A 16,861-nucleotide genomic window follows, 5' to 3' on the forward strand; every position below is an offset into this window, starting at 1 on the left:
TCCCTCTCTCTCTCTCCCTCTCTCTCTCTTCCTCTCTCACTCACATGCGTGAGCATGCGCTCTATCCTCCTTTGCTGTGAGGGAACAGTGAAATTCATTCATTATGGAGTAGGCGCTAATTTGGGTTAGCATGTAGTTAATCATTTATGTGGACTCTCCTCTTTGACTGGCCTGCTAAATAATGAATTAGGAGTTTTGGAAATGTTCATTTGTTCTGTGATCCGTGGGAACATCTGAGTTACATGAATTACAGGATGTTTTTGTACCTGTGAGGAGTTATGTGTGTGTGTGCGTGTGTGTGTTTCTGTGTGTCTGTGTGTGTGGGGGCGAGAGTGGGGGAGGGGGGGTCCTTGGAAGGAGAGTGTTCTAATTACTACAAACGACCACTGTGGTGTGGTAACTACCACCCAAGGCCCTCCTCCACATGCCACACACATACATAGATATATCAAAATTAAATGTCTTGCTGTTGACTATGGTTGTTTGGGAGTGCTATGCTATTGGTGCTGTTGAAATATGTGAGTGTCTGCAGGTGGGAGATAACGATTAGGAATACAGACTCGACAAAAAGTTGTGCTATATGGGTTTGAACTGAGAAAATTGTCTTCCTATAATGTTACTCACACTCACTCTCTCCCCCCCTCCACACACACACACACAATACTTTCTTGTACATACACAATACTTTCTTGCTTCTCACACTCGATCACTCTCACACACACACACACACACACACACACACACACACACACACACACACACACACACACACACACACACACACACACACACGCATGCAGACGCACACAAAGGCACACAGAGGCCTCTTGTTTATAGGACGTTTTCATATGTAATATTTTCATGTTACTGTTTTTTCATATACAGCTATAACATTTCCAACGCTTTTCTGGACACTTTCTGGAAATAGTCCATGCAGGTAAACTTTGAGATTTGGGGATTTTCACAGATTGTGAATTGCAGAAGTAAAGCCTACAGTATATTATTGAGGGACATAACATTGGGTAGGTACAAAGTAGGTAATAACATATTACAATTTACATAGTTGTATTAATTTAATCATTTGTATCAAATGCCATGTTGAATCTCTTTGTTGAAAAAAATCAACTTTTGAAACAACCTAACCTAAGGGATGTTTTATATTTGTAACACAAAATATATTTGTACACAATATGATATACACTTCCACATAACATACCACTCCCAGCTACCCCTTATTTGTCTTTATTTTGTCTTTAAGATTTCCCTTGGTTAGAATACATAATTCATGAATTACAATGAATGAATTTGAATATTCATTGATCCTTCATCTATCCACACAGATACAACAAACACAAAAAAATGCAATGTCTTGGGAGGACAACAGGTGGCGCTCCATTGTAAGTATAGTAAATCTGATTCCCGATTGTTCCAACTACGAACAAGGAGCATCACAGAAAATGAAAACATGAGCTTTAAAAAATCTAACAACCTGTGGGTTAAAAAGAGAAATGTATATTAAAAAGATTGGATTCAGTAACAAAATAGGCAGATCAACTCCGATAGGGTATGGGGTATGATAAGAAAGATGAGAGGCATCCAAAGAGACTGGCAGTATTAAAGGTCCCATGACATGCCACCAGGTGTGAGTGTGATTAGGTTACAAGCCGTTTTGAAAATCTGGCACTTATGACATCACAAGTGGGCGTGTCCACCTAGATGTACGCTGGATAGTCCCAGTGGACTGTAGCAAACGTTGCTCATCTATCCGTCACACATCTAGGTGGACACACCGACTTGTGATGTCATAAGAGCCAGATTTTCAAAATGGCTTGTAATGGCTAATCACATTCACACCTGGTGGCATGTCATAGGACCAAAGCGGGCCAAGGAACTGCAATATCATATGAAGATAAAGCAGAAATAATAGTGAAGCTGTTCATTGACATTTCTAGTTCCAATAATCTAAAGAGATAAAGAGTGTACAAGTGGTTTGATGGATGCACCTTTTACTATACAAGAAATGAGGAGAGCTATAGCAAAATCGGGGTTAACATCTCTTTTTATTTGTTATATAATGTTAAAACATTTACAGGTCTGACTTTAAGGAATATATACAGTATTATTAAGTATGGGAGGAAGGAAGTTTACCTTTCATTTGGAAAGATGCAGTCACCTGCATCTACCAATAATAAAACCAGGAAAGGACCCGGCAAGTCCAACAAGCTGACCCATTTCACATACTTTACGTGTTGGGAAGTTAATGGAAAGGATGATTACAGAGAGAATGACATTCTATGTAGAAAGAAGAGGATTGATTTCTCCTTACCAGAGTGGGTTTAGGCAAGGCAGGGGAACAATGGATAGAAATTAGGATAGCCCAAATTAATAAAGAAACATATTGGCAGTGTTTTTTGATGCAGAGAAAGCACATGATATGGGGTTGAAAGAAGGATTAATGGTTCAATTAGTTAAAATGGGAAAAACAGGAAGAACTTTTAATTGGATAGATCTATTCAGGTTAAGATGGGATCAGCTATCTAATAGGTATAATGTTGATAACGCAACCACTGAGATCGGCCCAATAATTATTTTCATTATGATTGATGATGTGTATTCCAACATGAATTGTGATATAAGATCATTATTTGTGAATAAAGGGAAGAATTTAATATTCATTGAAGGGAAGAATCAAGAAGCAGTCAGAGTAGTTGAGAAATGGCCATGCTCATGGGGATTTAGGTTTTCGGTTGAGAATACAGAAGTGATGGTATTTGCTAGGAAGAGGAGAGGTAATGTAAAGATGTATGTATACAAAGTTGACCTGGAGTGGTAATATAAATATGATAGTGAAAATATGCAAGATGGTTCTAAACGTAATGAAATGTCTGAATGGGGAGCAAGTATAAGCTCTTTGAGGAAAATGTATGTTGCTTTACGAATCCTAAGATCCGTGATTGATTGTTGGAGTGTAGTATAAAGGTCAGCAGCAAAAACATTGTTAAATAAGATGGAAGTCATACAAAATCAGGCACTAAGAGTATGCTGTGGGGCCATTAAGACTTGTCCATAACAGTCCAAGTGGAGATGGGTGAAAATACCAAATTATTATGTTATTGGACAAGTCGACAAGAGCACAATGAAGAAGATCCTCAATCTGTGAAGGGTCTTAGTCCATGCAAGTGGGAAAGGGAAGCCTAAGCTTAATGAACCCACAGCATAATCTCAGTGCCTGATTCTGTATGACTTCCATCTAATTAAACAATGTTATGCTTGGGCAGTAAGTTAAATGGCAAAATAAATAGGATAACATGAGAAAAGATACAGCTCCATATTGCATTACCCCATGACTAAGACGGAATAAATAAATGTGGAGTGAGAGTATTGAATCCTAAGCATTGATTCCGCATTGATGAAGGAAACATGTAGCCTTGTTTACGTTTTTAAAAGAAACAGGGTTAATACAGATAATTTAGTGGTTTGTTTTGTTTTTGAGGAACTCTGGGCCACATTCCAGCCCAGTAGGGGGCGGTAATGCGCCTTAACGCTGGACGTTATCCGCCATTGTGCTAAAGAAGAAGAAGGAAGAAGAACTGATTGTTGGATCTTGAACAATTCGTTGTGTAGTACGGAGAAGCATCGCGTTGTGTTTTCTATTTATCAACGTTTCTCTTGCCTAGCGGAGCGTGATCTACACACAAGGTAAAGTAAGGACGGTAGTTAGCTCAACGCAGATAGCATGCCGACACCAGCACTGTCACAACTTTTGTTATTCAAGTTGATCAAGTGTTGTCATGAGAAAGCGACACAATAAAGCATTTTGTGGCTAAGACACTGTGGGGTATAAACCTTCTGTTTAACCCCTGGCTAGACACTGCAGGGTCTAAACCTGCTGTCTAAACCCTGTCTGAGGCCTGTCTCTGCCTCCTGGGACGTGTCTAGGTAGATCCTAACACTTTTGTTGTTCTGATGTAACATTAGTATTACACAATCCAAATACTGCCAGTTCTCACGTGTACAGATCAAGGTAGACCTACATACAACTGGTACTGGTCTGATGTAGTATCACACTAATACACAATCTAAAAGCTGCCAGTTCTAACCCTTAAAGAGCTATGTAGCCTTTGACTCTACACATACAACTGGTAGTATTCTGATGTAGTAACGTTATCAAATCTAAATTCAGCTAGTTCTAACCTTCACAGAGCTGGGTCACAGCTCTAGTCCAAGTAGTTGATGGCCAAACTGTTGACTAGATTACGCTGTTTAATGTAGTTAATTTAATATTGATGGTGTTGTAAATTGTGTGTTAAGTTAAAGCCACTGTATTAATCTCACATCTGAGCAGTATTATCCATTAGGGATATTATCGATTAAATGAAAAGCTTCTCTCACCTGAGTCTTATGAATTGTGTTTGTGTTTTCACAGTCGAGATGGATCCATCTCTGTTAAGAGAGAGGGAGCTGTTCAAGAAGAGGGCTCTGTCCACCCCGGCGGTGGAGAAGAGACACGCCGCCGAGTCCAGCTCACATAAGAAGAAGAAGTCCAAAGCTGATAAAGAGGGTTCATCGAGCTCCAAACAAGGTGCAGGTAAGCACATGTCATTCCTGGCTTAATTTATTTTTTGCTTCTGTTTTGGTACAGCCTATTTCCTGATGCTGTTCATCCACCTGGACAGAATATGTCTTGCTCTGTGGCTTCAGAGTGAATGTCTGGTGTGGCAGACTTACCTGTTTCATTATTCTCTATTTGTGTATAATACTTGTCTTCTCAAGTATTCAATAGGCGTACATTACTCTGCAGGGGGGTACGAGCCATTATGCTCATTTACAATTAACGGACCCTCTTACTTAAATGCCTTTAATAGCTAGGACCTATATGGGAGAGGGTAGATCGTGTATGATGACGTACTACATACATCACACAAATATGTCCTGCTGCCAAAATAACAAGTCGGTCTTGGGAATATGATTTAGCCATGTTGTCTATACAGTGCATATACGTCAAAGCATGACCCTGTATCGGTACAGGTCAATTCTGTTGTACAGAGTAAACAAGGCTAATGGGTTGCTTTTGTCCATTATAATATAATCCATGGTCATCCATCCCACTTTGGTTTCATTATTAGTGTGATTATGTGATTATGTTTTTATTATTTAGGAAGAAGGAAAAATAAATGGCGATCATTTACAACGTAATCATTTGACCATTTATTGGACATGTTGTGTTAAGGCATATTAACACATAGTGTGCTTAAATGATTAGAGCTACTTGCATCACTGTGCAGATCACTGGCCAGCACACAGTGATGCAAATCAATATGTATTTACCACATTGGCAAGTCAATAATGAAAATACTGGAATAATAAACAAAATCCACCTAAAACAATTATATAATATATTATTTCTGTTAACAAAAACCAGGTTTTATGCCTCTTGAGTGATACCCCCTCATCCACACAAGGGGCTCTCTAAGGGTACTTTTCCCCAAAAGGAGCACTGTTCTCCTAAGTCTAAAATGTTAGGGGCTCTCAAAGAAAAGAAGAGGCACACAAGCTGTTTGTGTCATTGAATGGATCAGCCCAATGCACTGAAAGGTCGGTTCCCTCAATTCACACTACTTCTGTCTCTTTGTAATAATGCAAATAATAATAACAAAGTAACAAATAACAAAATATACAAAATTACAACAAATCATCCTAAATTGTATTTTGTGAGCACATCTCTATTTTTTTACATATGTGAAGAGAATGGGCTTTAGTGTAGAGCCCTGATCGTACACACACACACACACACACACACACACACACACACACACACACACACACACACACACACACACACACACACACACACACACACACACACACACACACACACACTTGCTCTTTGACAGGTGATGTGCCAAATCGAAAGAATGTTTAGCATGTGGTTAAAGTTATTTATCATCCTGTGATATGGATGTTTAATAATGCTTAGTTGTTTGAATCGATACAAAATGACTTCATTGTGTTAAAGCAACGGAGGTGGAGTCTTTGTATTAATCTTTTCCATTTCAAGTACACCAATTTGATGGCTTTTAGTAGTTATTACGGTAAAGGTAAAATAGCTCTTTGGGGCTGCACTTGCTTCTGACATGACATGGTGTTCAGAGGTGCAGCGTTAGCTTTCTTCTGAGGGAGATAACAATCTGTCAATTACCATGCACAATACATAGGCATCCACTCTTTATATCTCTGTCTCATCCGCCCGTTTGCTTGCATCTCGCTGCACCCCATGTCAGCGACGTGCTCTTAGTGTACTACGAACCGCTTCATATATCCTATGGGGACGGCCGTGAAAGCTGTAGTAATGGACGGTTGAAAGATCCTGCCTCCGGCCCGCCTTGCATCCTCCACCACTCCTCCCCCCCCCCCCCCCCCCCCCCACCCCTCCTCGCCTCCGCCTCCTCTCCCGCGCCCTACACCACCTCGGTCTGGGACACGTAGCCCGGGCAGTGGCAGCCACTGCAGGAGGTGGGGCTCTCCTCGCGGAGCTGCTGGTGGGTCTTGCCCTTGGCACAGCAGCCACAGTCCAGCAGCTCGTAGAGCACGGCCAGCACAGCCAGGGAGATGACAGTGAGGATGAAGAGCAGCAGGATGACGAAGCAGGCCACGTTCCAGCCGTCGTGGAACGGGTACACCTCCTGCACCTGCATGGAGACCCGGGAGAGCAGGGCCACCCCCGGTGGCCACGAGAGGCCGGCGGGCGGGGCCGTGGCGTTGGCGGCTGCGCTGGTGAAGACGGCGGTGCTGTTGGCCATGGCGGTCTGCAGGGGAAAAGGCGTGCAGGTTGTTAGTCATCGGGAGGGTTAGGGTTAGAACGGTTTTGATTGGACGGGCGGTAGGAGGCGATGGCATGAGGGAAACTGAGTGTGTCCGGAGCTTCGGAGGAAGGTGTTTGTGGTTGGCCACCGGAGGATGGAAATTCAAAGTAAAAGCGGTTATGAGAGTGGCACAATTACTGTCAACAGGGTCTCTTCATTGCACAGAGATTTTAGTAGAATGGATTTACTTTATATTCATGATATAACCCAAACTAAAAGTAACTGTGCCAAATAATTTGCTTAAGGAGCTGTTGGGCTTTCAGAGAGATGTGTCAGCCAAGAGCTTTGCTTTATAAGTCAACTGTAATGAGGCTGTATGCTGAATCAAATGCATATCGTGCCATATCATACCATAGGCTTGATTTAAAGATAATAGCAATAATTCTACATATACTGGTTACTTTGTATAGTATAATACTTGAACCGCCCATCGCAGCAGGAGACACGATAAAAGCTTAAAGAACATACAACTCACATCACCTAGCCTTTATAATCTCAGTCTGTCTTGTGGGATGAAGCTCGCTGCAGAGCAAACGTCCTGATCTGCTCTATAATGTGCAGTTCTCTGACTTTGTCGTGGCCAGCCTCAGCTCATGACCCAGGGTGAACCACTCAGAGGTTCCCACCAAGCCACTCCTCGGGGCTAAAGCCTTGACAGGAGCTTCCTACACTCTGCTGTGACAACACGGGACGTTCTTCCCCCGCTGTCGTCGTAGAGTTCATGCCTTCAAGCAGAGATTTAACAATCACCTCCTCAAGATGGGACTGCAATCCTAAAGAAGAAGGGCTTCAAACGTACACAAATCATGCTTGTATATACTGTACATAGTCCTGAGTAGCTGCACATAGGCGATTGGCTGTCTGAATTGTGTTCATGAAGCTTGCGTCTGCAAAGGCACACAAGAAGAAAATACAATGAAAACCCTTGAGGATCATTTAACGGTGATTGTCAAGTGTCTAGATTGATTTATTTTGATTTCAATTCTACCGACTCTGGCATGGAAATGAGGTCTGGACAGACTTGAAGTGAGAAAGCAGCAAGCCTGTCTGAGTGGCCCCCCCTTGAGGCCTCCCATCCACCCACCCCCGCCCCCTCACACTCCGCCCCAACACCCTCTTCACAGCCGGTGGAGAAGCTGCATGGCCTCTCTCTCTCTCTTTCTTTCTCTAAATAATGTAAACAACACACATGGATGCCTACGACAAAAGGATAGAAGCAACAACAAATTGGGGAATTTTTAAATTGGGAATTGATTCAGAATCATAGAGGATGAGAATCGTGATTCTGGCGTGAATTGTTATATTTATTTCCCACCATTCCAACTGGCACACTAACCTCTGAGACATGTTCACGACACACAGACTTGAGAAGAAGTGACTAGCGTAGTCAACTGACCCAGTTTGCTTGAGCGGGCCGTACAGGAAAAGGAGGATGGGAGAGGACCAGTTAGTTGAAGTGGGTTAGCTTTTCGGGTTATATTCATTTTCGTGTTATATTCAAAGAGTTTGCCTGTAGCACTAGCTCATATCCAGCATGTGCATTAAATATGGATGTTAACCTTTTTGTGCGTGTGCGTGCGCGCGCTTTGGTCCATCATAAGATCAATGAGTTTATCCCATCACCATGACGATAAGCTCCCTTCCACCCACCTAGTCTGTCTCTCCAGGCTTTCCCCCGTTCCCCATCAGCCCTCCCTCCCTGCTCTCTCGGTGAGCATCACAAAACACAAGGACAGATTGGAGCTTTCTGCAGCATCTGCTCTCCCTGGCCCAATGAAGCCCCACCTCAGCTCTTCTCCTTAAGGTGGAATGGCAGCGCAGGTTGTTCTGACTGCACAGGGGGACTTCCCTTCTACACACACTATACACACATGGCTATGTCTTGGGCTGCGTGCAGTGGTCAGCCCTGTATTGATCCAGCTAGGATCTCAAGCATCCTCCTGGAAATACACACACACTTCAACGCAGACGACCAGGCTTGTTATTTTGAGTCAGTTTATACGTAAACATATTATACATAATACATACTAGTAGCTCCATTAAGTCATTTTCCGAGTAATGTAGTGAGGCTGGATTGTGCTCATTTAATGATCGGAAATGACGTGACTTGTAAGAAGAGCTGTGTAAGAGGTGTGACGTCTACACATAGATTGAATTCAGCCTGAATCATTCATGTATTCCGCTTACACTAATCGCATACGAATACGCCAACAATGACAAACACGCCTAACATGCAGATTCACCTGTGTGTTGGTGCCTGTGTCTCAGAAAGGATGATCTCTCCTCTGGTTTGCTCCACCTTTTGCGCTTTTCTTGCTCACCCCCCGACACACTCTCCTCCCGCTCTCAGGCGCTCTCTGGCTCCCGCTGCCACTCCTTGCAGCTCTCTGCGTCTCAACCTAACAGAGCAGATGCTCCCTGCTCTATCATTGGTTATTGTTAAGAGCTGCTTCTGCATCATTAGCCAGCTGCCCTTTCACTCTAATCTCATGTCCCGCCCCTTGAGCTCGACATGTCCAACAGAAGCTCCCGCCCACACAAGCATGAATCATTCAGCAGTGGGTGCCAATCGGCAGGTGTGATTGGCCGGAGGCAAAGCACGTAGTCTGCAGGAGGGCAGCATCTTGATTTGGACCCCAGTAGCGACGAGGATAACAGAAGTGGCTTGTGATTAGCTTGTTTTGGTAGAGAGTGTGTGTCTGCATGTGGGTCTGTCTGTACAATGAAAAATATATAAACATAATTATTTGCTATAGCTAATAATTACTTAACTTGTTATCCATCCCTTATTCTAAGAAACTGCATTTTTATTTTTAAATAGTTACAGTATATATTACACACACACACAATTTGGGGGATTTGTACAGTCCTAACACAGGTTGATCTGCAAAATCATTGAAATATATTAATAAATGCATGCAACATTTCCTATGCAAATGTGAATTAAAGACCACCGGTTGTTAAGTTAGTTAATGTGTGGGGGGAAGTATGTAGCACATCGAAAAAGCATTATAATTAAAGCATTATTTAGAATTTTATGAAACGTTCACACGGAGACCAAAAACAAACACAACTGACGGTAAGCTGGAGCCAGAGGTAATGGCAATAAGAATGGTAATGTCATGCCTTGTGGTGGAAAATCCTCTAACAGGAAGGATGGGTGCTGCCACAGCATTTCTTCTTCTTGTCATATTTGATGTCCAGGGAAACTGAAAACTAGAGGACCGAGTGTGCCATGGAAAGATGAATCAATGTTTAATTTGCCTCAAGGCTCTCATTCTTGTCAGTGCGATTCTGCCATTTCAATTTCACTGTAGCATTTGTCTTACCTTCAGTTTCTGCAAATTCAAGTCTGTATCTGCACAATGCATCACTAGAACGAGTCCAGCTGTTATTCAAAGTCTACAAAAATGTAAACAATTTTAAAAAATGATTTGCTACATACTTGCCCCTAATGAATTCCAAACGGCAAACCTTGTGTGATCCCGTCTGTTTTATAGATTCAACTTGTAGATATTAAACCTCTTGTGTGATCCCTTCTGTTTTATAGATTCAACTTGTAGATATTAAACCTCTTGTGTGATCCCTTCTGTTTTATAGATTCAACTTGTAGATCTTAAACCTCTTGTATGATCCCTTCTGTTTTATAAATTCAACGTGTATTAAACCTCTTGTGTGATCCCTTCTGTTTAAGATTCAAATTTTAGATATTAAACCTCTTGTGTGATCCCTTCTGTTTTATAGATTCCAGTAATGGCAGCTTTAACCTCAAAGCCCTCAGTGGAAGTTCTGGGTACAAGTTTGGCTGCCTGGCCAAGATCGTCAACTACATGAAGGTCATACTTTTAACGCTTTGAATGTATACTTCTGTGACCATCTGTTTATTGTACACTTCAAGTTCAGGATGGCAGGATTTTAAAATGCGTAAATCCCTTAGGTCCAGTTCGCTTAAAGGAAAACTTCTGGATCTTTGAACCTGTAGCCTATTTTCTTTCATTTTGGGTCTTGTGGACTAATGTGGACAGCAATCCTAGACATTGGTTCAGAATTGAGGGAGAACGTTAAAGCTGCAATTTGTGAAACGGGACGCAATGTAACCCTTTGGGGCAGTGCATCCTGTAAATGCAGGCCTTCTTATGCTCCGATTTGCTTGTTTGATTATGTCTGACAACATTATCAAACGGATCCCAATGCAACGTTTGCTTATCTCTGGCTTGATCCGGTGTGTTCATTATTGTGCATAAGCACGTCTCGATCACAGTGAAGTCTCGCTCAATACTGTTATTGGACCAATGTCAAAGATGTGTAAAAAAAACATGTCAAACATCCCTGTGTTTTCCTTCAATACGTGAACTCCAGCAGGCTGCAGTTCAATTACCAGCCAAAGGGGCCAGTAATGAGAGATTTACTGATTCTTAAAAAAAGTACCTTTTTAATACACAATATTTTGTTATGCTTCATCGATTTTTTTAGGCTTTACAGGCTGAAATTTTTACATCATGTCATCTTTGGTGTTTGGGGATCAAAACAAACTGGTTTCTCTTGTTGTGTCAAGTCTATGAGTCAATCCTGTCCTCTTTGTAACATTTGGTGCATGATAACAGCTTGTGTAGCGCTCTGATGCTGTTTGAAGTGATCTCCCCGAACCACACTGTCTCATCTGACTCTGACTCATCCTCTCCTGCTTCAACTACAGCACACACTTTGACAGCACTCCCTTAAATGCTCTTTGCAATCCTTTTGAAAATATCCCACCATTTCAGTATTTTATTCAGTTTATTTTATGCTTTTTTACCAAGGTTGTACATTTCTGTCTCCCAATTACTGTCAAGATAATCTCAACCCTCATTCTAACCACCACATTAAACCCCAAATGCATGATTTTTAAGTGTTGCTTGTTGTTCTAATCTAAAGCCCTGTGTATTTCTGTCCACTCTTAGACGAGGCATCAGAGGGGTGACACACACTTTCTCACCCTGGAAGAAATCCTGGATGAGACCAAGCTGTTGGACATTGGCATGAAGCAGAAACAATGGCTCATGTCTGAGGTGTGTGCGTGCACGTGTGTGTCATGACTCATCATTTTTTACTGAGAACGGGAAGAGGTTCTGGATGAAGTCGGCTGCGGTAGGCTTGAAAGACCAACAACATACATGACAAAGGGACAGGTCATTTTAAACAAAGAACATGGTTGCACCAATAAGAGATGGAAACTTAATGCTGTTAATCTTGTGCATTATACACTCTCGTGCTCATGTTCTACACAGAAAGTTAAGGCAAGATTATGTTGTTAATTTGTGTGGCCCCTCAAGCACGGTGACCTTGGGTTGTGAGACTCATCCCACCGTTTCCCATGCCAATGCCAGGCCTTAGCCAACAACCCAAAGATCGACTCGCGAGACGGGAAGTACGCCTTCAAGCCCAAGTACCACCTGAAGGACAAGAAGGCCCTGCTGAGGCTGCTGGACAAACACGACCAGCTGGGCCTTGGAGGAATCCTGCTCGACGACGTGGAGGAGGGGCTCCCCAACTCTGCCAAGGCCATAAAGGTACCCTGAGCCCCCTGGTCTATAATGCATGTCCTGCCTCAGGCCTTTAACAAAGGCAGGTGCATAGACTTCAGAGGAGAATACGACCATGTTCAGGCAGCCTGGTAACCCAGAGCAGTGGGTAGCTGTGTTTCTGTGCAAAAAATACTAATGAATAGGCTGGTCGAATAGTGTAACCACAGTCTGATAAACCCGTTGTGACATGTCGCCCCTCTACAAAAATGATGTTGTGAATCTATTCGATCCTACCCACGACTATGATCTCACGTTTATACGAAGACATATAAACCTTCTCGTATCATTATTGTTGAATTGTTTTATAGCCTTTCTACAATGACAACAAACAGCAATAAAAACACAAGACTTGCTCTTCAACTCACTTGTGTGTGAAGCCGCATCCAGATTGTTTCTCTGCTAGCGATGCCCGTAAAGTAAACCAACTTCCAACTGACGTCACACAGGCGACACGGTCTGAGAGATCGTTATTGCCAAAAGAATGAAACGGAAGTCTTTGAGATTGCTACTTTGTTATAATCATTATATGAAAGTCTTTTTTTTAAGTATGTATAATTGTCCCTCAGACATTGGGAGATATGATCACCTTTGTGACCAGACCAGACAAGAAGAAGGTCTTGTTCTACAATGACAAACACTGCCAGTTCCTGGTCGATGAAGGTGAGCATCCGCTGGCTTTTATTTCTCAACCGTTACATAGATGTTAATCAATAGTTTCACCTTGTGGTTGTGGCACAAAATAGCAAGCCAGTGTGCTTTACATTACAACCACTAAGATGGGCTAGCTAATGAAATCATGAAGGATCAATACACATTATTCCAACATTTAGCCATGCCCAAAGGTCAGGGCTTTTACAGTTTGCCAATGACAATCATACAAACATGCGCTTCTGAAAATCTTACCGTCTAAGCTTCTCTGCACATGTTGTCGAAGGGTGGGGGTAAGTCTCAGACAGACTGTATATGATCATTCTACTCAGCGGCATTCACACCTATTCCCTGTGTCCATTTTCAGAGTTTCAGAAGCTGTGGCGGAGTGTTCCCGTGGACTCAATCGATGAAGAGAAGATCGAGGAGTACCTGAAGAAACAAGGCATCTCCTCAATGCAGGAGACGGGTCCAAAGAAAGTGGTCAGTGTTCCTTATGGATACCATACCATATAGCTGTTCCTCTCAATAACATCTTTTCACACCCCCACGTGTTCATCTTTAGACCATTAATTCGCCATTCACCATAACATGCATGCACTTCTCCATGACATAACTTAAAATCAATGCATACTTTGAATCAAAAAAATCATTTGCATTTACGTGTCTATACTTGGTTGTTTGGACACTAAAGTGCTTTGGTTTCCATGGCTGTTTAGTTACCAGTGCAAAAGAGGAAAAAGCCCGGTGGACAGAAGAAGAGGCGCTTCAAGACCCACAACGACCATTTGGCCGGAGTGCTGGAGGACTACTCAGAGGGTGTGCCGGTGAAGAAGGGACAACACTAGCGCTGGCTGGCCGGAGAGCAAGGACGTCAGAGCTTTAGCCCAGGGGGCATTGGCCTTATACGCCTCTACAACCCAGACTGTTGAATGGTTCTAAAGTGTTGACTGGGGGTTTTATTCTGTTACTTTGAGTTTCTTTATTTTGAATTAGCAAAGTTCCCGATTACACTTATCGATCCCATCATTGCTTCAATGCTCGTCGATAATGGACTCAAAGGATTGGATTGTGTTAGCTTTACACAAGACTTACTGCATAACTACTTTCTTCATCGGGATACTCAAATCACTTGATACTAAAAACAAACCAGAATACTATGGAGTTGAATTGTGGTTGACACTGCAGTGGTTAGAAAAGTCAAATGTTCAGAAAGGTCAAATGTTCAAAGGACACAGGGACCAATTTGTTGTTAAAACTAGTTTCAGTATGCTGCATACTACACTAAAGTACAGACCATTTGTTTTCATTTTTGATTTGTATACTTCGCTGTTTTTGGTCTGCTCACTTTCCAAACTGTTGTTTAGGCTGATACTTCAGATAAAGGCAACTCCTCGTATGGGCTTATGCGTGTCATTTTACTGCATGACCTGGTTGAAAAAGCCAATATAACACCATTTACTCCCCTCATACAAACCAGAGATATTCAACATGGAACACTTCCTGAGCTGTAACGTTACCCTTGAAAATATGACCTTGATTGTTTGAAAATGTGTTTTAACTTTCGTTAACCTTTTCGGTTTAAACTGCAGTTATTTATTTCCATGAAATAAAAACAAACAATTTGAAAGCATTTAATTAGTTATAGAAAATCTAAAGCATTAGAAGAGAAATTTCTAGTCAAACGAGTAGAAAATATTTGTTAATGCTATAACAAATAAGAGCATCAACTACCAAAGCAGCCTGAATTTTCAGTACTATATACATTTGCACTTTGGGGAATTTAAGAAGCCTGTTTTAGTTTTATAAATAGATCTGACATTCCTAGTAAACTGCTCTAGCTAGGGTTGTGGCTAGCCTTGACGGTTTTCTTTAAGTGGTGGTAGTTGGGCAGAATCTTCATCAAAAAGTCCAGCTGGAGTGTCTGGGGCTGTAGAGGAGGAAATATGAACAAAATGTTGAAGTGTTTTACCATAGTAAAACAAACGGAAACCCAACACATTGGAGATTATTTTTTTGTTGAAAAACACTGATCATTTTTGTTAATACACTGCAAAAACCAACATTGAAGTCCACTTTGTGTTGCCTCATACTTAGTATCAACACAGTATCTGTGCATTTGTCATGAGTAAATACATAAAGTGGGCACCTTCAAATAACTGACCAGACATTTGAAGGTGGTTAGTGAAAAGTACAGTGATTTGTCCCCAGCCATCTGCGCGGGTAACCGTGTGGGTCTCCATAGTTACTTGATCACACATGACCATATGGCACAGGGGGGGCACATATGTGGCAAGACTTTCTATTACTTTCCAGGGTATTAATTAAGTAAACATTAAAGACATAAATCCACACGAATGTGAAGAATCTAGAAAAGGAGATGAACAATAAGATGGCATACCTGCGGTCTCTCAGTTTGAACCCTCCTCAGACACCCAGAACCATAGAGAACCGTGTTATCAGGGATGACCTCACAGGTGTTCACTTGGCAGAAGGCACCAATGATGCATCCACTGGTAAGGATAACATTTCTACCCACGTCAGCTGACCCCGGGAAAGAAGAAAATGGTCATGTTGAATATTACATCCAAATGTTTGTGTTTCACTTTTCCTTCCATTTTACAGACCAATACTCACCTTTGGATTCGATGACGTTGTTGTCCCCAATTTTCAGGGCTTGCGATACTACGAGTGATTGGTTAAGGTGAACTTCATTCATCTAGGATAACTCACAATTTCTGAAGGCTGCACACCCTAAACATGTACCGGTATGGTGTATTCAAAAGGTTTTGGGTCCAGGATTTGGTCCCTCTATGATAACATAAAAGGATACCACATCCCACCTCAAACACATTGTTAATCCCGATGGTCATGGTCTTCGGTTCCACTCCCTCAGAGTCAGGTGTGATATTTTCTGGGTAACTAATGGACGACCAAGGAAAGCAGACAGAAGTAAGGATTGAAGTGTATGTAGTATGAAGACGATACGCATGCATCAATACTGGCTATAGACAAGTCGACGACACAAATACAACAAAGTACCCATTAATAATGAGAGCCTGCTCCTCTATCAAGTTCCCTTCCCCGATCACGATGGGCCCGGCTTCTGCAATGATCCGTGCTTTGGGGTGGACTACTGTCCTGGGCCCTACGGATACAAAACCATACATCTCACTGTGGTCCATTAAGCAACGCTTAATGGACCTTAACTGAAAGGTCACAGAAAGTTTTGATTAATTGTGGTAGGGATCATATAGCAAGATAATCACTCAAATAAATGAAGGTAAACTGCCCATTACCAATCGTAACATCTCCTCTGATTTCACTTTCGACACATACAACTGCTCCAGCAGCTATTTTGACGCTATAGAAGAGAGAAGCAAATTGTGTGGGTTAGATTATGTGAAAATTCCATGAAAGTTTTTGCTAATGCTACCGTTGCACACTTAGCTAGTGGAGCTAACGTAAGGTTACTTTAGCCAAAGAAACGCTAATCTATGTCATAATTTTCGCTCAATCAAAAGTATGCAAACTAATAAATTGTATGGACAGTTATGGGGAATAAGTTACCTTTTCTGTATGTTTTGTTTATCTGTCATAATGAAAGATTCAGGGAGGAACACTCCTTCCTCGGATATAGATTTATATTCCTCTACACCGTAGCTTGTGCACTGCGCATGCGTTAGCTTTCAGCCCCGTTTGAAGCCCTGTTCAAACGAATATTTGCAGAAGCTTAAAATATATCTATGGAATATTTAGCATATTATCTAAAATAAATGCATTCGA

The 16,861-nt window shown here is 41.9% G+C and overlaps 3 protein-coding genes across 5 annotated transcripts; 1 reads left to right on the plus strand and 2 right to left on the minus strand.

The window, feature by feature from the left end:
- Positions 1 to 3,571: 3,571 nt before the first annotated feature.
- Positions 3,572 to 14,474, plus strand: gtf2e2 (general transcription factor IIE, polypeptide 2, beta). 2 transcript variants are annotated; one of them, XM_084465463.1, is made up of 8 exons: positions 3,572 to 3,699; positions 4,427 to 4,588; positions 10,608 to 10,699; positions 11,804 to 11,911; positions 12,230 to 12,412; positions 12,994 to 13,087; positions 13,443 to 13,558; positions 13,795 to 14,474. In XM_084465463.1, the coding sequence occupies exons 2-8, from the start codon at positions 4,432 to 4,434 to the stop codon at positions 13,921 to 13,923; spliced, it is 879 nt and encodes a 292-aa protein (XP_084321589.1). In that variant the 5' UTR covers positions 3,572 to 3,699; positions 4,427 to 4,431; the 3' UTR covers positions 13,924 to 14,474. The 2 variants fall into 2 exon arrangements, with proteins under 2 accessions (XP_084321589.1, XP_084321590.1); XM_084465464.1 differs by having other exon boundaries at positions 4,427 to 4,582.
- smim18 (small integral membrane protein 18) lies at positions 6,449 to 13,470 on the minus strand. 2 transcript variants are annotated; one of them, XM_084465466.1, is made up of 2 exons: positions 13,331 to 13,470; positions 6,449 to 6,806 (listed from the first exon to the last, which is right to left on the minus strand). In XM_084465466.1, exon 2 carries the CDS (start codon positions 6,798 to 6,800, stop codon positions 6,459 to 6,461), a length of 342 nt encoding a protein of 113 aa, XP_084321592.1. In that variant the 5' UTR covers positions 6,801 to 6,806; positions 13,331 to 13,470; the 3' UTR covers positions 6,449 to 6,458. The 2 variants fall into 2 exon arrangements, with proteins under 2 accessions (XP_084321592.1, XP_084321593.1); XM_084465467.1 differs by lacking the exon at positions 13,331 to 13,470 and adding an exon at positions 9,107 to 9,243.
- Positions 14,475 to 14,695: 221 nt separating the features above from the next.
- Positions 14,696 to 16,808, minus strand: LOC311340605 (dynactin subunit 6-like). The gene is made up of 7 exons (XM_084465465.1): positions 16,646 to 16,808; positions 16,375 to 16,439; positions 16,118 to 16,223; positions 15,909 to 15,997; positions 15,713 to 15,760; positions 15,477 to 15,619; positions 14,696 to 15,005 (listed from the first exon to the last, which is right to left on the minus strand). The coding sequence occupies exons 1-7, from the start codon at positions 16,672 to 16,674 to the stop codon at positions 14,913 to 14,915; spliced, it is 573 nt and encodes a 190-aa protein (XP_084321591.1). The 5' UTR covers positions 16,675 to 16,808; the 3' UTR covers positions 14,696 to 14,912.
- Between the last annotated feature and the right edge of the window lie 53 nt (positions 16,809 to 16,861).

This window comes from Micromesistius poutassou (genome assembly GCF_964030765.1).
Source record: "Micromesistius poutassou genome assembly, chromosome: 3".
Classification (NCBI taxonomy): domain Eukaryota; kingdom Metazoa; phylum Chordata; class Actinopteri; order Gadiformes; family Gadidae; genus Micromesistius; species Micromesistius poutassou.

Bases quoted from the DNA above. Each gene is read 5' to 3' on its own strand.
- gtf2e2 (XM_084465463.1), top strand. From the start codon at position 4,432: ATGGATCCATCTCTGTTAAGAGAGAGGGAGCTGTTCAAGAAGAGGGCT. The intron at 11,912-12,229 runs GTGTGTGCGTGC...TGCCAATGCCAG, and splicing joins AACAATGGCTCATGTCTGAG to GCCTTAGCCAACAACCCAAA. The intron at 13,088-13,442 runs GTGAGCATCCGC...GTCCATTTTCAG, and splicing joins CCAGTTCCTGGTCGATGAAG to AGTTTCAGAAGCTGTGGCGG.
- LOC311340605 (XM_084465465.1), bottom strand. From the start codon at position 16,674: ATGACAGATAAACAAAACATACAGAAAAG. The intron at 16,224-16,374 runs GTAATGGGCAGT...TTGTATCCGTAG, and splicing joins CAGAGGAGATGTTACGATTG to GGCCCAGGACAGTAGTCCAC. The intron at 15,620-15,712 runs GTGAGTATTGGT...TCCCGGGGTCAG, and splicing joins CAACGTCATCGAATCCAAAG to CTGACGTGGGTAGAAATGTT.
- smim18 (XM_084465466.1), bottom strand. From the start codon at position 6,800: ATGGCCAACAGCACCGCCGTCTTCACCAGCGCAGCCGCCAACGCCACG.